Source organism: Bombus fervidus, chromosome 14, assembly GCF_041682495.2.
Source record: "Bombus fervidus isolate BK054 chromosome 14, iyBomFerv1, whole genome shotgun sequence".
Lineage (NCBI taxonomy): Eukaryota > Metazoa > Arthropoda > Insecta > Hymenoptera > Apidae > Bombus > Bombus fervidus.
In genome coordinates, this window is record NC_091530.1 from 7,136,797 (window position 1) to 7,157,600 (window position 20,804).

Sequence of the window (20,804 nt, forward strand, 5' to 3'; positions counted from 1 at the left end):
ATGGGCACATTTCTAAACCGGTGAAGAAGGTGCGCGCTTGTGATCTTTCAATATACAAACACCGTGGTTCTGTTCGCTGTATTCCACGCCATGACTAAAATTTGTTGGAAGAGTAGGAGTGCAGTAGCTGTGACAGGTCAAACGGTGAATAGCGAAATTACTTAATATTTACTCGTTCGAAGGATTTCTCGTATCGTAACAACGTTGACGGATTTCTCCTCGGTTCGTTATTTCTGTTTCGTGAATTATCGTTAGCCGCGAGGATTTGCTATTTTCGTAGGAACTGCAGAACTTGGAAGACAAGAGGAGAGCAAGCGCAGAAACTGAAAAGAATGGAGGTTGGTTACGATTAATTATTTCGAAATTTATGTCCGTATGATCGATAACACTGTATCCTCTGGAAACGCAATGTACATACCCTGTGTCTTGTTACTCCTGAAAAAGAAAACATTCATTGTTGTTCCTGGTATATTCGTTATTTCAGTTCTTCTAATTAGATAATTAGTAAATTAAATAATTAATCGTCGAATACACGCATGTTCTCCTGACGTGTTATTTGTTATTATATGGTGATTGTTTTCTTATCTTTGATTAAATGATAATCATGTTCATATTGTATTTTTTAATTTTTGTGTATTCATTGTAACATAGAATTTAGCGTGAAAAATTAGATTTTTCATAATTGTCTTTGAAAAATATTTAATTTCATAAAGGACACGGGATGTCTTGGGAGAACTCTAATAAATAACTTTACTAATATGTTTGGTAGGTCATTATCAATCAAAAAAGTTTTATATACTATATTGGTTCATTCGTTTTCCAAATAATTGTTCATTCTACCAAGTACCATATAAAATGCAAACTAAAGATAAACAGCAGAGTGTTTATGATGCTTAGTCTGATTTTAGACACATGTGCAGGACTAATACAAATAACATGTATTACAAATGACAGCGTCAGAAATAAAATTTCTAGAATGAAATGGCAAGAATCGTTAAAATATCAAATAAATTTATATTTATAGAATAATATGATCTGTTTAGTCCAAATTAAGCTACCAAATATACTAATAAAATTATGTGGTTTCTTCTTGTTTCTTCTTCTATTTTTGTACATATATTGTGATTATAGGTGGATGAATGTTCAGCTGGTGGTGATAGTGGAGCTGAGGAAGATGAGGATGATGCATCTTCACATGGATCTAGAAGTAATAGTAGTAGTAGCAGTATAAGTGGAAGTAGCACTTCAACTGATAGCGGAGATGATAGTGGAGAAGAACATGGCACAAGTGGCAGTGAAAGTCATAGTTCTGGCGAAGAAGATGAAGATGAAAATGAGAACACAGAATACTCTGTCAAAGCTGAGAGTCCAGATACTTTGGTGCTGTCTGAAATTTCATATTTTGTGGAAATATATTTTTGTTAACAAAAATTTCGTTTCTAGAAATGGGAAACATGTATTGCTGTAAACACTAAGATAAAATTACCACAAGATCTTTGCGAACATGTAGCTATTTTCAAGGAGTTTCTGGATTATCCTTATATTTGGAATGAATGCCTTACCGAAAATCAAAGAGAAACTCTTTGCAACCTTTTACCAGCTTTCCCAAAAGACTGCGATGTAGAAGCTGAAACAGAGAAAACATTGCGTATGTTATTCGAACGTGAAAATCACAGGTTAGATGCAACTAATTATTTCCAATAAATTTTTGAAAGAAATCTATCTTTTTTATAATATTGTTTTTATATTTATCTGCATCAGATTTGGTGTAGCACCTTTGGATGCATTTCACAGTCATCTATCTGCTGGTCATTACCGCCCAGATATTAGAAGAATGTGTAGCTTAGTCCGTAAGGCACAGCAGAGAAGATTACTATTCGAGGAACGGAAAAGGTCTTATGAACTAGCCAGTCAATTACTGAAATCTAGAGAAAGTTTGCTGTCTAATGCGTATAAGCAAGGTTTTTGTCAACCAGCGCAACGCACGCTGTCAAAGGTCCAGTGGAGAAAACCAAAACCTGCTATGGGTAAGTTAAGCTTCTGCTGCGATTGATTGTAAAAAATTTTCTGGCTGTTTATACTTCCCCCACACTCCAGCCGTTTGGCAGAGAAGTATGTAGTAACTTCCGAGGGACAATACTAACAAGCAATGAACCGACAGTTGAAGAAAAAACGCAACTGCGCTATTTGGAGGAACTGAATGCACTGAGGACAGAGCTCGGAGCGAGCGCAAAGTTAGCGGCCGATACGACGTCCGAGAATGAAGAGAACTATCCGCACTATCAAATATCCGGCGCTAAGCAGAAGAAGAAGAGACGCTCTTTGGTAGGAGTTCAAGGATTGTCCATTCGGGGTTTGCAAATAAATCACGAGGATGAGACTATTCGACCTGTTTTCTCCACATTGCAACGAGCGGAATATGCCTCGAATAGGTCTCTATTTATTCGCGAACAGACCGAGGAGACGTATCGCGAAATGTTGCTTGAACATAAAAAGAGAAGAGCTCGGCGTGATGTACGTGAAATAATTTTTTAAGAAATTAAGTCGTGTGAATAAGAAATTCAATCATATTAGAGTACTAATATTCATGATATTTCTTTAGGTTCATCCGGAATTAAATACACAAGGTATCGCTCTTGCTGACTTAACTCAAAGAGCACAAATTGGACAGAAGCACAAATTATCAATTGGCCCTTCCATACGTATCACCCCAGCAAAGAAACGTATGAAATTGGAGCAATCACCACTTTGTCCACCAGCGCCAAGATTAACGAATTCTAATTCGATAAAACACGAGAGTGATAACAGTGATTATTCTCATACGACGGATGAAAACAGACATTCCAATACATTGGATATAGATCATAGAATGTTAACGCCAATTAAGTCAGAGCCCATAGATGCATACGAGATGCATCAGATGTCCAAAAAGAAGTTAAGTCCCATTACACCGAAGGTTAGCAAATCTTCCATGATAGTTACGCCAGAAATAAAGAAAGAAGTGGAAGACATGGAGTACGACGACATAAAAACGGAACTAAGTACGGGAGTGAACGAAGATGCACCGTTAGAAACAGAAGAAGAAGAGGAAAACGATAAGAAAGAGCTTGATTTGGATAGCATCGACATGATGCAGCTTCCAATACAACTCGACGATGGAATTGATATATTGGATGATGTGAAGTGCGAAGATGAAGGAGTTATATCGATACCAGATAAAGAAATAGTTGTTCCATCTAATGAAGACGCTATCGACATTAACAATGGGGCAGAATTAATGCAGGAGACACATGCTTGTTTCTTCTCGCTGTTAAGAGATGCATTTACCTCAAAAGGTGAATACAGGATGAGCACAGGAGAAATGAGGGATGCTATTACTCAGTGGCAAGGAAACCCCATTTCACCATTAAATGATTGGTATTCTCTGGCATCCTCTTGGCCAGCGTTGGTTCCGTTGGCTTTAGGATTTCTTGCTGGGGAACTCACTTACTCTCAAGAAATCGGTGATCGACAAGAAAGAGAATCAGAACTTGTTCCCTATTTAGAAAACAAGGGAAATGGAGTCTACGCATGGATCGGAGCTGGACGAGACTCAGACTCTCGTCTGTCAGACTTATGTACGAAATTCTTAATGCACAAAGATTCACTAGGTTTACCATCTGCAATCTCCACTTGCTCTCCAGTAGCTGTGAAGCAACAAAATCAAGTGCCTCAAGCTAGTAGCAGCAACGTTAACAGCAATTCTGGAAGTGGAAATGTAAATTCGAGCGGCAGAGATAGTAGTCCAGCGATAGAATCAATCAGTGTCGACGGTGGATCTATTAATACTGTCGCAGAATGGGAACCGCCTCGTGCTCTGTGGCCCACAGAATGGAAAGTTCGACCATCCACGGTGGAAGAACGAGAAGAATTTAGGAGGCAAGAGCGTATGCGTTATGCTGCTCCTCATAAAGCATTTACATATAGAATGCACGGTTATGCCTCCGTCGTAGGTCCGGTGAAAGGCATTTATCAACACAATGTTGGTATGTTTGATTATACGATCTTTTATAAAAAAGATATATGTGTATAATTAAAGAAATTATTATTTATATTATATTTGATTCGTATAACAGCTTCTGGTTTGACCAAAGCTCGTGGACATTCGTTGTTGGTGGCAGATCGGCCAAACTTTGTGACTATCTTAGCCTTAGTCAGAGACGCTACTGCAAGGCTTCCTAATGGTGAAGGAACTCGGGCTGACATCTGTCAGCTACTGAAAGATTCTCAATACATTAGGGAACAGACAGAAAGTGATGATAAGGAAGGATACTTACATTCTGTGGTATCTGGAGCTTTGGACAGATTGCACTACGAAACAGATCCCTGTGTACGATATTACCCACGACGCAAGGAATGGCTATACCTTCATCGAGCACGTTCAGAATCAGAATTTGGTTTGTACCTTATTGAAACATATTATTCTTATGTTATATATTTTATAGATGACGTCATACATTTTTTTCTCTTATAGAAATGTATCATCAACAACTACAAGGTGTTGCAAAGAATAAGAAGAATGGTGGCAGTATGTCTCGAAAGGCACTTCCTCCAGTCATAAAACCTGCTAATGTTAACAAAGAACAATCTCCTAATAACAGTAAGGAAACTACACCTAAAAAAGAAAGAAAGGCCACATCCACTACTCAACCTGTTATTTCGAGGTAAATATCAAATTTTATCGTGTGAAAAATGTTTTGAACAGCCTATTGATTGTACGCTTTTTTTTTACAGAAAAGAGCAGAAGAAAACCGAGGAGAAAAATATCAATGATCTTTCCGCTACAACAGAACAATCAGCTGTCGTCACAAACGTAGTGACAACAATCAGTACGCCAGCGACTTCAGTAATTTCTATGTCAGGGACCACCGTTCCGGTAACGTCTCTCCCTACGTCTTCTACCTCTATTAGTACTATTACCGTAGAAAAGGATGTAACAAGTAGTGAAGTAAAACCACAAATCACTACAAACGCTCCGGCGAAGAAGGCAACGAACATCGGTGGAAAACCGGTCGCTGTTGTAAAAACAAGTGCTCAAAGTTTACTACAATCGAATCAGCAGCATTTTCCGCATCATCAAATTCAAGTATCAACATCCGCTGGTCTACAAACTATTAGATTATCTGGACATTCTGTGCTACATTCTGCTCAGTCTGTAGTAGCCAGCAGTGCTTCTAATGTAACGAACGTAACCACCAATTTAACCACTATATTGCCTCCTACTAAAGTACCAAGTCAACAACAACAACAATCGCAACAAACACAACAACAACAACAAACAATAGTGACTAATCAAGCAGGAAAAAGTATCTTGCAAACTGCTAATATAAAACAGCAACAATCTCAACAACAACATGTACTACCTGGAAAGACATTGTTAGCTTCTCAAATAAAATTGGTCAGTTCTGGACAGATCAAGTCACTTCTTACAAGTCATGGACTTCAGGGTCAAACAATATTTATTAAACAATCATCGCCATCCAGTAATCAATCGCAACAAATACAACAGCAACAATTAAAGGTATGAATTGTTCGTGTAAGTCATCATTTTTTATTTTAATGACTATCAATAGTTTTAACGATCTAATATATTCATGTCACTCTAGCAGCAACAGCAACAGCAACAGCAAATCCAACAGAGAGTTGTTACCAATCAACAACAATCGATACAAACATCTGGTATGCAACGCATAATTGCGCAGATAGGAGGGAAACCAATCGCAGTACAGATTCAACAGTCACCGCATCAGCAACAACAGCAGAAGATACTGGCGAAAGTTCTAACCAGTTCTGGTAGTGGCCAGCTTATCTCGGTAGAAAATCTTCTTGCTCAGAAAGGATTAAAATTGGCGACTACAACTGGTCATGCTAATCAACTCAATAGACAAGGGAAGCAGGTCATACAAACTCAGTATCAGGTATACTTTCAATCTAAATTTTTATAATTTCTAATTTTAATTCTAAATTAAATTTTTATGGAACATTTTCAATGTGGTGTTTAGGTAGTATCGCAAGCGCAGACTTCTTCTGGTCAGCCGAAAATCATAGCCAGTACGCAGCAACAACAACAGACACAGCAAGCACAAACCGTTCGAATGGTGACAGCTCAATTGGCTGGCAAGCCAATAGTTTTAGCAAGTGGTAACAAAAACGTAGGAGTTGGAGTGAGCAGCGGTGGAAGCGTAGTACTTGGAAAACAACAATCATCGCAACAGACACAGCAACAACCTATCATTTTACCGAGTCAGTTACTCAACATTAAAACGTTGCATGGTTTGAAGGTGATACCGACTCCTGCCGGATTGAAAACTACGGGTGCAGCAGTCTACGCGCGAGTTATTGCTCCAACCACCATAACTTCGTCTCAATCGACGGGAAATCAACAGCAGACTATTCAGACGCAACCACCGAGAAATAACACCTATAGTACACCTTGACAAAATTGATGTCGCTGTCTTTTTTCATTTATCCTCGTTCCAACTTATTTTAATCTCTTGTAATTCTGAATTTTCTGGCGAACGTACGATTTATATGTATAAAAACAAAACGTAAAAAAAGAAAAAGGAACGAAAAGCGTAATAAGTCAGTAAAGCTCATACATAGAATTATTTTACGTTATGTACTATATTTTAGGTTCGGTAAAATGAAAAAAGAAAATCGTGCAGTTTTTTCGACAGGTTGATCGGGATCAAGGCACAATGCTACATCGGGACATTTAAAATGAAAACACGTGGTCGTGAAGATTTTTTATATTAAGTGTCGAATTATTTACAAATGCATGGTACGATTTTAAATACAAAAACACCGTTTCTTCGTTCTCTTGTATCAAGAAGATTCTTGCAGAGTAGCATGTAATGCATAAATAAAACTTATTACATAACGGTATCATTTAAATTATATTTTACAAGTTCTCTTTGTGCATCGTCTCTACGTTATAGGAAAGTTTAATTATGAAATACCTAGGCAGCAATAGCCACCGCGTCTTTGGTCCGTTTTCTGGTAAGAGGATATTATACGAAAGACATCATAACAAAAGTCATTGATTTATGTACAAATTTCACGAAATACGAAGTATAGATTCATAGAAAAAGATACAGAAGAAAAAGCACCTGAACAAAAGGTGCATTTATGTTTACAAAGTTAAGAGTGCATGATGTTCTTTTAACTCAATATCCTCTTAGTTGTAGCTTCAACTTATTTCCAAAAGAAATGGTCCGTATAATTATGTTCCCTCGGAGTTCCATATATCTTGGAATATGTCTATTAGATTGTTCACACCTATCAAGTATCCATCTTCATGATTTCCGACTTTCCACTCAGCATCGTGACAAATCCTTGGTAAATGTTGTGGTAGAGGTAACGTTTTAGCAAAATCAATCATCCAAATGCCGGCATTTTTGGCATCGTGAACGAACAACAAGCTAGACCCGACAACTTCATGCGAGGCAAAGAACGGCGAGGCTTTCAGCGTAGTTCTAATCGCCTTTAGACGTTGGATATACTTAGGTACAGCATGCTGATAGCCTTCCACGAAACGTCTCAGCGCCTCCGTAACCTAATTAGTCAAAAAGCCGATTTTAAAATCAGATTACTAATATGATCTATCAACTTAATTCATTGGTACGCTATCAACAAACCTGTTCCCGAGTCCTCGTCGTTTTGAAGTCCTTCGATGAACCTCCATGAGCAAGTTTAATACCTTCTACGCGGAAGCCTAACGTAGCTGTACTGGAAATCGTTTCACGCCAGACCATGTATCTTGGTTTTGTGACTCCTTGCACTCGACGTTCCTCAGCACTTGGTGCAGATGGGTCCACTTGTATCATTTTCTCGTACATGTCTTTTCGTAACTACATTGACAAATTAAAGATTTGAAAAATTGAAATTGAGTTTCAAGAATTGAAGAACCCTGATCCTGCTATTCTCCTCACTTCTTCACATTTCCATTGATCATTCAGATATCTTCTTTGCTTTTCGAGTGTTTTATTTATAAAAATTATGGAATAAACAAAAGATAGAAAAATTATATTGAATATTTGAATCAAATATTTAAAAACTATATCTGTATTTTAATAATATCTATTAAAGATATTAAATATATCTATTTCCGGTCATAAACCCGAGAAGAATAGCAAAGTTAAGAAGTATGTAAAGTATAAAAAATTAGGTAATTCAGGAAAAGTTTTATCTTGTCGATCGAACTTTGAAACTTTATTTACAACATTATTGGATATTAATTTATATTAAATTAATATCATACCTTAGGTCTTTCTTTGGCTTTCGCAAGTTCCGATTCCAAATACGTCCTGACTCCAACTTTGCAGTCCATCACACAAGGATGTTCAAAGTCTCCGAGAAGATCTTGCAGCTGCAAGTAAGAGGACACTACGATCCTCTTAGTCACATTGTCACCATTACCATCCTTTTGATGTGCTTCCCCTGCATCATGCTCCTCGACATTCCCTTCTTCTGTATCGTTTACATCTAGAACACCTTTGAACTCTGGAACGTACGGCCTCAATACGTCGTTCATTAATAGACGAAAGCAAGCTTCTTCCTGAGGGCAGAGTTTCTTTAGAATCGTCCCTGGAGTGGGCCCCGCTCTGAAGTTCCCTTGATGACCCGCTAGTTGGACCTAAAATTAATAGCAGAATTTTTTAGTATAAACATTTTAGCACTAATTGTACTATTTATTAGTAGAATTTCATATCAGAATTGTTATTTAAAATATTAATTTATGAGCTTAACTGATAACATTAACTGATAATTTTAATGTTTCAACTAATATTTGATACCAATTTTGAAGTATTTTAATTTGTTTTGAAGAACTTGGAAAACAGAAATAACTTACTTACCCATGGATACCGTTGTTTCTTGTAGGTTTGGAAGAAAGGTGTCCAGTGAACTATATTCCTAAGTTTTCTCCATCCTGACGACTGAAACAAAATTAAACGAAAATCTCATCAAAAAGTTCTCTTACCTCTTCCATCATCACTAATATTAAAATTAATTTTTAACTTTAACCCAAATATCGATTCTGAAAAAACTTTATTGTCCAGTAATAGAAAGAAACATTAAGTATATCTGGAAGAACACCGTTTCTCGTCGTTACCTTCGACGTCTTTTTCTCATTCGACCTATCCGTGTGATCAGAATCCCATTCAGAGCTCAAATCGTCACCACTGCCTTCTCCCCATTCCAAGTTAATCTGAGGCACCTCTAGCAGCCTCAAATACTGCTGGTATCCTGAACAGTTCTCCAAACAAGTCTCTTCCCTATTACTCTGACATTTAATGCACTTGTTGCACTTGGAACTCCTTTTATGATCCTCAACCCCATTGCTTCTCAAGGATCTGTCTCTTTTATTTCCTTCCAACTTCAAATCACTTCTCTCGTTATCTTCACATTCAACAAGGCTACCATTTTGTAGTCTCTCAACTGTACAGTTTTCTTTCTTTTCATCATTTTTATCAATTCCCTTGTAACTATCAGTCTTAACTTCCAGCTGACTCAACTTATCATTCTCAAAATCCTGGTTATCGTAATTATCCTCGGATTTCTCTTCACTATGACTTTGTTCTTGAGACTGAGAAAGTAAGTACGAAGGTGATGGACTTCTAGAAGAGGAAGGTGAGCGACGCTCGGCGATGCTTGAAGAGAATCGCCTCGAATGTCTTCTAGTCCTTGACCTCATCATCTTCCTCTGAATTAAGGACTTCCTGTCGCATTCTTCAGGTTCCATGCAATCTTCCAGTGTCGATTTTGAGCAGATCACTATCTTTGGTATCGTTATTCTGTCGTAAGTCTTTTGCATCTTTAATTAAATCAATTATCAACGATGACGAAGAATTTATTTAATGTAAGAAATCTTCCTGCGATGTCTTTTAAATCTATCGAAAGCTTTCTAAATCTTTCTATGTAGAAACAGTTGTTGCCTCACCGAAATAAATTGGTTCGAACGTGTAACGCGATAGAGGTGTACGATGGATACTGGCTTTGAAGAGATTCATGGTTCTGACGTATTGTCAGAGGGACAATTCCACGGCGGAGCAATGGTTGGACGTAAACAGCGACGTGTCCCAGTTCTTCGAATCCCGAATTGGATGCTAATGAGTCGCGCGTCAATGGAAATTCTCGGAGGAGGCTTTCACGCCTTCATTCAAGGAACCTTTTACCTCGTCATACCTTTCGTCTTTTTTTCTTTGGAACGTCGCCTTTTTTTAAAAATATTTTATTAACTCGGAGCTTCAAAGATAACTCTTTTTGAGAAATCTAAAATCTTCCGGGCGAATCTTCTAATTCTGCTTAGAATTTTTCTTTGAATTCCTCAAAGATGTAGCAACTTTTTCTATAAGGTTCTCTCTCAAGAGTCTTTTCAGTTAGAATCTTTTTCTTCAAGCTTAAATAGCGTAATACTCTTCTTTTAAAAAATTCCCGCAAGAAAATCCAAAAATTCTGAAAAATTGTCCTCTACAACTTCCTTCAAATCTTCCCTTAATTAAGAATTTTCTTCGAATCCTTTAATTGAAAATTCTCTGCGAATTCTCGTCTAATTTAAAAGAACGTCGAAAAAAGATGAAATATTTGCCAGTGTCTTAGTGATTTTCTTCGTGTCTGAAGATTTCACTGAAATAAAAAACGTTTCGACGGTCAGTGATTATCCCCGATATAACTGGTAATCATCGAGACACTTTCTCTCTTTTTTAGCCAGTCTCTATTCCGCGCGTCACGACGATGACGAACGCGCCCGTGATCATCGTTCCTCAGGGCGATCGAATCGTGCCATGCGGCTATCGGTTAATTGGCAAGCGCTTCGATAACGGTAATTATCTTAATCACGAGCTGCGGTCGAATCGAAACACCTGGATCGACTGGTAGCCCCGTCGTCCACCCACGTTGTGGCCTCTTCCTCGAGACGAAGGCGAGCTGGAAAGCGAGCCGATGCGTGTGCCACTTTTTTATACCACTGCTTGTCCGTTACACGAAATTCTTCGTCTGTTCGATGCACTAATTATTCTTCAATTTAATACTAGATGAATTTTAAACGAGATTTCCAGCTCTTTTTCGTTTCAATTAGTTCCTTTCGGTAATCTCTATTTCTTTGATCGATTTTTAATAGGATTTTGTTAATAGATTTCTACCTCAATTTCGTTGATTCTCACGAGGAAGTGCAACAAGCTGGTATTTTTAAAATAATGACTACTTGTTTCCAATTTTATAAAAGTATCATATAGTGTATTTTGCTCTTTCTGGCGAATTCCTGGAACTATTCCAAGGAAATAATCATTATTGTTTAAAGTAATAATAAACTTCAAGAAGATTTGTTCATAGCAATTGTTATTTATAAACACACAGATTTATCTTCTGTATATTTCTTCAATAATCACCATGGTCTTTCAGAAACAATTTGTCCTTCACTTGAATCAACCGAATAAAGTCTGTTTGCAATTTTATACTTCTTCTAATTATAATTATGTTTTTGTAATCATAAAGAGAATGAAAATTATAGTTGCAATTTTCTATTGTTTTCTGTTACGCTTTAACGTATCTATCAATTTTCTACAAAATTATGTTTCTTCGATATCCTTTGCACCAACTGCTTATCCTTCACATCTAGCAAATCTATGCTTCAATACCTGTCGTCTTACTCTTTCATATATAACTGAGACTCCTTTGAGTTCTAAGAATACTTTTCATCGACCGACCATATGACGCAGTCTACGTAATTAATTAATGACGCAAATAAATCACATAATTAATTCAATCAGGTGACAGGGCAGTGTCTGAAGAGGCAGAATTATTAAACGAAGAAAACAGTTGTTTACAGAGGATTCACAGTCCAGTCACTTTGGATAAATAATCGTACGGTTACGTTTGTCGAATTTCAACGCATCTCACGAGTAATCGTCGCCGTTTACGTTCCACAATCAACCGATTATGTAATATCACTGTAAGCAAACGTGACGCTTTCCAGTCGTGATACATTCACGCAAGCGGAACGCCGTGCCGCTTCGGATTCCTCGCGTTACTCACATGCTTCTGTTCCCTCGGAGGAAGAAATTATTGTAGAATCGAGGATAATTTATTATAGACGAGCATCCTCTTTCTCTCATTGATCTATTCATTCATGACAGTATTTACGAAGATACATCCGGATATTTTTCTTTTGCATTGATTGTATAGGAAATTCTTTGAAATCCACAGCTATATCTGGAGGTTTCCTCTTTTAAAATATCGTAGGTGCAATAGTTTGAAGACTAAAGATATTTTCCCACCTTGTTAATCTTTTAGAATTCTTGGCATTTTAAACAATTCAAATATTTGCAATAAGTTGCTTGCAAATTGAATCTGTAGTTTTTTAAAAACCAAAGATATCTTGAAAATCTTTGAAATTCTGTCAAATATTTGTAACAAGCTCCTTTTCCAAAATGAATATATAATTCTTAGAAATCCAAAGATCTTTTCTCTTATTAATTCTTTAGCATTCATCAAATGTTTGAAACTCCAAAGAAATAATTGCAAGCTATTCTTTCAAATTAGACAAGAAATGCTGAAAAATTCAATGAAAGTTGACTTGCAATCAATCTGAATAATACTACAGATTTATTTATTGTCCATTTCTCTAAGATTCATGTGAATTAATGTGGAAGGAGATCATTCATTAGGAGATCATCTTTCTTGGTTAATTACTTGAAACGTCGAGACAGGATAGTGGATTAAGAGCACGTGCTTTGTCTCTATCAGCTCTTACATAAGAAGAATTACAGTGTTGTTTTTCTGGACCGTATTACCTAGTGAAAATTATCCACGTGAATCTCAAGGTGCATCCGGTCGCAAATCTATGAAACCTCCGATTGTTAGTCCGATAATTGGTCTTATTTTCTCACGGATACGCGATGCAACGATCGTTCTCCAATTCTTCTTCTCTGTTTATTCAAACGCGTTCGACTCATTCGTAGATCTTCACAAGGAGTATCACAAACTTACAAAGTATGTATTTAAAGTTAATTCATTGCTTGATAAAGCTTCTTAAAATAAAATGTAAGTGTCTCAAGATCTATAAAAAAATGTAGAAGATTTTTAATAATCTTCAAGCATTTCAGTTCACCAAATCCTTAGATAGCTTCTATAGTTTCTTCAATTTCTTAAAAACGTATTACCAAGATACCTTTGATAATTTATCATGCGTGTAAAAATATCTCTCTTAGAATAAATCTCTTCGCTTAACTCCTTTCAGATCCCTCCACTTTCAACAGCATCAACGTCTACTAACTCTTCCCTTCGTCGATGGAAATTTCAACGTACGCACTCGTCGAATGATGAATGAACAACAGATAACTTTGCAACGTTTTCACTTTCTTAACAGTGTAAATCAGGATGACGTAATCCATCACACGATCGTAGGCGAGAATCTTAAATTTCCTCCTCTGTTCCTCCACTTCCAAATGCTTCGCTATTTGTTGATTCAAATTTCAATCCAACGATCGGTGAACAACAGATGAGTGTGCAACTTCTACCGAACAGCATAATTATACTCTATCTATAGATTTTAATAATCTATTGAGTACACGTATACGAATATGTAAGTACATGTATACAAGTATACAAGTAAAGAACATGTAGAAAATTTTCCTTTAATTGCTTCTTCCAGATTACTCCGCTTCCACAAGCATCATCATCTACTAATTCTTCTTTTCGTTGATTAAGACTTCGATCTACTGATCCAGTGATGAACAACAAATAACAATTCTTCTCCTACGTATACTTGACCACTGCACGTTGAATCATCGTAAATCGCGAAAAACAATCAACAGTGTAAAAGCGTCTCGATCTCGATCTCGAGCCAAGGTATTACAATCTGTTTCCTGAGACCAGGAACAATATTCGCGAACGATAGAGACCGGTAGATTTTTAATTCGTTGATGTAAGCGGTTACCGGACGAGTCAAGCAACTTTTTCTTGTTTCGAGGCGCAAATTCAGCAAGGCGGCGACTCGAGGAGAGTACAGCCGACTCGACGACGATCGAAATGCGTCATCGACTAATTAACTGACGTTCGCGAGCGTCATTAGCGTAATTATCAGGAGTGGACGAAACGCTGGGGCGATTCAGAGGTCGGTGGGCCTACACGGTTCGCCGGAAGTCAACGTTCTCTATCGTTTGCTTTGCGTTTTTATCATTTCTATGAATAACTTTAATCCTTTCACGATCAACGTTATATACAGGATGGCCCGTAAACTGGCTGATTGTACGCGAAGGATGAAGTCGAAAGTATAGCATAAAATGTTTGCATATGACGTTTCGTTTCTGAGAAAATCGAGTTTGCAAAATTTATGAAGTATACTTGAACATGGCCAGATACAGACTGGATATGAATAAACAATCAGCAGGAGATCATTACACGCGCGAAAATAAGTCAAAATTGTGAAATAGGATCTTTCCGTTTGAGCTCTCATTTTTCAAAAAATAAAGTTTGAACGTATTCCGTTAAGAACTGGTTTGTTATACGTGCGTGCTACATTTGCAAATTTATCTTTCTCGAAAAGAAAGCATCATACGAGGAAAATTGTATTTTACGTTTTTAATTTATTTTCATATTCCGTTCAACTCCTGTCGATTATTTACTCCCGCAGTTCGGAATAGCCAAGTTCAAGTATATTTGTCAAATTTTCAAACTCGACTTTCTCGATAACGAAACATCATATGAAAGAATTCTATTTTATATGTTCATCTTATTATTCTTCGTAGAATCACTCTGCTCACAATTGTACCATCAGTTACGTACCACCTTGTATATTCAATATTGTATTTTAATAAGTCATTAATTAATCAAGCCATAAATATGTCAGATGATACTAAATTTAGTGTATTATATCTCTTCTGCAAAAACATCTGAAAAAATATTTTTTTATTATTCAAAACTAATAAAAAAGAAATGTTTTCACAATCTAAGGAATAATTCGGTTCTGAAAGGACTTTTGATCACTGCTGTCGAAACTCTCCTACCTGAAGATCAACAGATTTCTTTAATTTTGTTTCAAAGTGTTCTTCATTCGAGATTCGAATTTTAGAATTATATTTAGAGAGAGAGTGTCTCTCAAAAGCATTGTAGATGTTGAATAACAGTCGGAAACTCTCCTTTTTAAAGATCCTTTGGGTAATTCTAAAATTACTTATAATTATGTAGAGAATAAATATTTAATTAGAAAAGAGATCAATTATTTGGAGGAAGTTTAAAATATTTAATACGTATCCTTATAAGAGAGAACAGTGCCTAAATTCTTCTTCTTTTGAAAAACTTGAAAAATCCAATTATCAGAGGAGAAATATCTACGATGTCCGGGGATAGAAAAGAGATTGAATCATAATGAATATAATCGTAAAATATTTGCATATATTCGTATCCTTTTGCTTCTTATTTTTCGATTTCCATCGATTCTCTTCGTTTTCTCGCGAAAAGCTTCTTCCACATAAGTGACGCATTAAACGAGTGCAATTGATTTTAAACGAGACGTTTAATTATTCAATTTCACGTGTTCAACGATAAACGTTCGATGAATTCGCGTACTCGGCGTGTCTCGTACGATTGCGTAATGATCGCGTAGAAATTGGGTCTCGCGCTCGAGCACGCGTAACGTTTATGGAAATTTTACGATATTCATAAATTCATACGCGCTTTATTATCAGAGTTAAACACGCATTCGCTTTTTCTGTCTTTCAACCTCTCCGCTTCGTCATCTCACCGAAAGCTAATCTACTTCGTCATCTTTGTTTTGAAAGAAGCATCGACTAATCCTCTGAGTTTTTGGAATTCACATTCATCGATGAAGATGAGTTTGAATGGGATCTGGAATTTCTGTATGATTATGCTTGTAATAGGAATTTTTCACGGATAAATGAAAATGAAAATTAGAAGAAGAACCTTTGATTATAGTTTTCCTCTTTCCCAAGTTCTAAGTCCTTTGTTTCGTCTTTTTTTTTTTCGATTCACCAACTTCATCGCTTCTCTTTCAGGCAAAGCATCGACTAATCCTCTAACTTCTTGGAAGTTAAATTTATTGATAAAGATGAGCTTGAATGGGATCTGGAATTTTGGAATTTGTAATAGGAATTTTTCACGAATAGATAGTAGTAAGAAAAATAATAGAAGGACAGAAGTCAAAGAAGAATGTAGGATCAAGATTTTAAGAAGAAATAATTTGGATGAACTTCATCCGAAAATAAGAGACATACGTAGTAAAGGATTTGCTTTCAAAGTAGATTATAGTGATAGATAAGAATAGTTTCCATTATTGATCCGTTGGTTATGATGATGAATTGGTCAAAATAAATATTTTTGAAAGTTTAAAAAACATTCAGTCATTACTTCTGCCGAAGGAATAAAAATAAGAGACTAACTGTAAGAAGGAAGATATTCTTCTAGAAGAAACGAAATAAAGAAGAATACGTAGTAGATCTAGAGGAAAGAAGGTATTTGGAATCACGATTTAGAAGGGCTTCTTCGGTTTCTTTTGAAAGAAACGGAATTCAGGAAAAGCTGGATCGAAGAAGAAATAAAAAGGCGAAGAAACGAAAACGAGAAACCCTTGACCCAGATGCTATACATTTAAAAAAATACTCGATAACGTCCAAGGCTCGTACGTCGTGAAAACCACTTGGATTGGTAAAAATGGACAATTAAATGGCTATACGACGATGTCTGGATAATAAATTTTACTTGCGGACGAAAACTAATTTAAGATAAGTTCGACCTAAATAACCAACCATATAAGAAACTCCGTAGATTGTGTCACTACTGAAAGCCATGTTCAGAAGTTAAAAAAAATTATCAGTACTAAAATACTATAAGAACGTGCTACATATGTACATTATATCTATTCTACGCCTTAAAAAAAACTTTCGCGTCAGTAACGCTGATTTGCGTCACGAACTAGATTCAGCCCTCTCAAACTTTGCATTCAGAAAGTGAATTATGCTTTTAATTGCCACGTATACCAACGCTTTCTCACGTATCATATCGTAAATAGAATTATTATCTCAACTATAGAGAATTTCTCATTTAGGCTTGAACTCAGCCTACAAACATTCTACTCAGAATTATACTAAAAATAACAGTAGATCCCTACTTTTATGTCAGCTAGGTGATCCAGCAACATCCACTTCCACCTGCAGATGGAAAATTTTTCCAGCTTAATTGGCCAGAACGCGAGAGAATTCGACTCGACTATGTCGGCGTTCCTCTTTTGAAGAAAACTAGAACGCGATCGAATGGCGATCGATTAGGTAACGTAAGATCGAAAAGGGAACGGCTGTTAATTGAGGCTGCACCGCCTCGTTGGGACCATCAGCCATGCTCCTTCTGGAATTGCAGAAACTCGGTGAACTTCGGAGAAAAAGTCAGCCGACAGAGGTCCAACCAGGGACTTGCAAGAATTTAGGCCTTAAGCCTCGTTCAAATTAGTCGAATGACTTCTGTTCAAGTTGTTTCAGCTGACTTCGATAGTATACCTAACAGAAAATAGAAAGGAAGTAAGTTATAGTTATGTTAGATGTATGTAAAAATATTGATTATAGTATGAATTATTCTTATGAACATGACAGAAATGTTATACATACAAAGCGTGAGTGAATATAAAGTTCAAAAGAGATTCAATTGCTTCAAACCGACAAGATCAATCCAATATCAGTATTTCCTTTCAAGCCAGGAAATTGGAAGAACCTCAACTTTGTTTGAAACTTGGAGGCACATTTCTAGTCAAACGAGATAACAAGTTTATATTAATAAAATGTTTCAAGCTGCTTGAAATCAAGTAGCTACAATACAATAAGAACATTGAATAGAGAATTTAGAAACTGTTAGGATACTTCAAGTCAAATAAATGTACAGTATCACACTGATGATGGGATTTCAAGTTTTCGAGTGGCTTGAATTTAGGTAACTTGATTCATCTTAACGAGGATCTAGTGTTCGTCGAACCAAACAGGATTGGTCAATCGGTTTTCTAATTGATCATCCGGCTGTCGACGGGCCTGCATTTAATTATCCGCCGAATTGTCCCTAGGCATACGAAATGAAAGTGAAACCGATATCGATCGATTACGAAATTACTTTTCGATCTATAGATCAAAAAGTACCTCGAGGCGATTATTATTTATTTAAGGAGGAATATTATTGATAAATGACGCAGAATTCAGTCTTATAAGATTCAATCTTATAAGATTTAGAGATATGAGAATTCTTCTTTGGGTCATTTTAGTCCACTGCACGTTTGTAGTAAATTGGTCCTAGCTCCTAGTTAATTATTGGATGACTTGTGTATCGGTCCTTCTGGTTATGGTATGATTGAGAGCTCCAGAATGGCAGTGAATAGGTGGTAATTAAAAAAGGAGTGGAGACGAACCTGGAGGGAAGAATTGATCAAGAAGAAGTCGATTGTGTCAGCTGAAGTTACGTTTATAGAAAAGTATTTGAAGCACTTTTACAACTACGTATCACAGCAATAAGAATAAAGGTAATACGTACAACATATTACTTAATATAAATTTGTTTATAATATTAGTTAACATAAATTTCCTTCAATCTTAGTCTTCTCAACAGTATACATATGACTATAGTATTTAACATAAATCTTTATGTTAAAGGAATTTCCATAAATTTCTGAAAGTTGCATGTTGCTGCAAAAAGTTATACAATATTCTTGCTCCTTATAAACCAACTTTTAATTGTAATTTTCATCTTAAGGATCTCAAAAAAACCTGTTCTTAAAAGACATACCTTTTTCCTATCAACCACTGAAGGACTCCTTTGATAATCATCGACGATTCCCAACAAGCAGTCGTCGCATTTGCAATAAAAATTCCCACTGGAGGCCGAATCACTAGATAAAAATGAATTATAGGTGCTGGCACTATTTTGACTGTCCATCGAATCTGTCCTTCTTAAAAGGAAATTCTTCTTTTTGCCTCCTAATCGGGCATCAGTCTCATGATCATCTTCGTGAAAATTTTGCTTCTCGATTTTCGCTAGAAGAATCTGTTCCATCAAGTTCAGAGTCGGTGGTGTGAATAACGTAGGCGATACCGGGGTCATTGAAGCCTCTTCTTTCAAATTCTCGGGGTCATTCTTCTTTTCTTGATCCATATTGGTGCCTCGCGGTGGTTTATGTTGCTCATAAGTTCACTTCGCTCGGACTGATCTGCACGCCTCCAAATATCTTTACAATTCAGATTTCTTTTGCTTTTTTGTCGCACGCATGCACGTGGATTGAAGAGAGATTATATCTGTTAGTTTCAAGTTTCGAAGTTGAACTCTGAATTCTATAGAGCTCAAAGTTTCTTAGATACTAAATCTTTGTAGAGCAAATATTCAGTGGATTCGAAGTGCACTGGATTCTCTTTAATTCTAAATTATCTGGGTCCTGAGTCTTTTGTAGTCCTATATCGTTTGGAATTTGGATCTTCCCTAATTTCAAATTCTCATTTGGATTCTACATTCTCTTAAATCCAAGATTATTTGGATCCTAGATATCGTTGAATTTTAAGTTCCACAGTTTCCTGATACCTTTGAAACAAATGAATAAATCTTCCAGATTTTAGGTCCTTTTGTACTTGGAATTCCTTGGCTCTCTTAAATTACAAATTCCTCATATCTTCAATTCTTTTCATTCTCTGCATCTTCCATACTATAGATCTTCCTGATCCTTCTTCAAAGAATTAAAAATCCAATCTTCTTCTAACTTCAGGGTCTCCTTACATCTATAATTCTCTACTTATTGATAATTGAGAAGAAAGGATAAGAATATATAAATATACTTTAGGACACTGATAACAGGCGCTTGGTAGAGCAATAATTAATCACAGTACCGCACCATTTATCCTGTGAGACAGCAACCTTAGTCACAGATAAATGTTTCATTAATCCACACCATGAACCAGTTCACATCTCAGGTGAACAATGACTAGTCCGATCCCTTTCACTATTCTGCCATTCACGACCACCTGCTAACTTTTGTCACCGACCTGTTATAGTATTTCTTCTCTTTAATGATACATCTCATCGTCGACCTTGACGCGACCAAGGCTTTGATTAGTGCCGCGTGAGAGTCACTAGGAAGATCAGTTTCTACCAGACTGTTCTTCATCGCAATCGAGACTCTACTAAACTCTGGACAACCAAACAACTCTCAACAACTATTGAATTACAAAATGTCGACGTAACTCGATACGTCTTTTACATAACATGACTCAATTAGACACAATTAAAAGAAATATTGGAGAAAAAAGAAGCCTCAAAAGTTTCAAAGAAGAAAAGACCTCCAGAGAAGACTAAATTTAATCCTTTCACGCTTGAGCAAATTTTCTACGCATAACTTTAATGAATTATTAACTAACCGAGCGACAAATGTATATGAAGACGATACAGCAAAAGCAAGATAAATATACATTTGTCGGTTTTCTGATTTTTATACCACTTTATGTTTTAATAGGACTTACTGTTGAAGAGGAAATTGATTTACTTTACTATGTGCAAAGATATATTACTTTTTAAAAATAAGTAGGAAATCCAAGTTTTCTATAAAATTAATATTGTGGAATGACTAGTGTTATAACAATCTATATTATAAAATATTCATCACAGTATATTGAATTGAAAAATTGTCTTTCTATAAAAAAACAGAAGATGTGACTTATCATATTTCTTCCCAGAAGTCTTCATTTGTCTTCGGTAAAACTGGCTTTGATTTCAATGCCTTGTGTCTTCATCCG

General features: G+C 36.3%; 3 protein-coding genes across 5 annotated transcripts in view; 1 reads left to right on the top strand and 2 right to left on the bottom strand.

Annotated features, from left to right (window-relative positions):
- Positions 1 to 6,924, top strand: Nfrkb (nuclear factor related to kappaB binding protein). 3 transcript variants are annotated; one of them, XM_072016216.1, is made up of 12 exons: positions 4 to 144; positions 281 to 338; positions 1,132 to 1,380; positions 1,444 to 1,676; positions 1,762 to 2,027; positions 2,162 to 2,514; positions 2,603 to 4,025; positions 4,116 to 4,436; positions 4,514 to 4,703; positions 4,774 to 5,560; positions 5,646 to 5,957; positions 6,042 to 6,924. In XM_072016216.1, the coding sequence occupies exons 2-12, from the start codon at positions 333 to 335 to the stop codon at positions 6,474 to 6,476; spliced, it is 4,575 nt and encodes a 1,524-aa protein (XP_071872317.1). In that variant the 5' UTR covers positions 4 to 144; positions 281 to 332; the 3' UTR covers positions 6,477 to 6,924. The 3 variants fall into 3 exon arrangements, with proteins under 3 accessions (XP_071872318.1, XP_071872317.1, XP_071872319.1); XM_072016217.1 differs by having other exon boundaries at positions 1 to 338; positions 5,649 to 5,957; XM_072016218.1 differs by lacking the exons at positions 4 to 144; positions 281 to 338; positions 1,132 to 1,380; positions 1,444 to 1,676 and having other exon boundaries at positions 1,807 to 2,027; positions 2,098 to 2,514.
- The window catches only part of LOC139993992 (uncharacterized), a 27,721-nt gene continuing 13,690 nt past the window's right edge, over positions 6,774 to 20,804 (bottom strand). The window contains exons 6-9 of the mRNA XM_072016221.1: positions 8,895 to 8,975; positions 8,300 to 8,674; positions 7,677 to 7,889; positions 6,774 to 7,594 (exon numbers count right to left, since the gene is read on the bottom strand). Of these exons, the coding sequence (XP_071872322.1) occupies positions 7,262 to 7,594; positions 7,677 to 7,889; positions 8,300 to 8,674; positions 8,895 to 8,975 (1,002 nt within the window). The 3' untranslated portion in view covers positions 6,774 to 7,261. The remainder of the gene's footprint in view (positions 7,595 to 7,676; positions 7,890 to 8,299; positions 8,675 to 8,894; positions 8,976 to 20,804) is intronic.
- LOC139994002 (uncharacterized) lies at positions 14,683 to 20,194 on the bottom strand. Its single transcript, XM_072016251.1, has 2 exons — positions 18,814 to 20,194; positions 14,683 to 17,546 (listed from the first exon to the last, which is right to left on the bottom strand). The coding sequence occupies exons 1-2, from the start codon at positions 19,177 to 19,179 to the stop codon at positions 17,496 to 17,498; spliced, it is 417 nt and encodes a 138-aa protein (XP_071872352.1). The 5' UTR covers positions 19,180 to 20,194; the 3' UTR covers positions 14,683 to 17,495.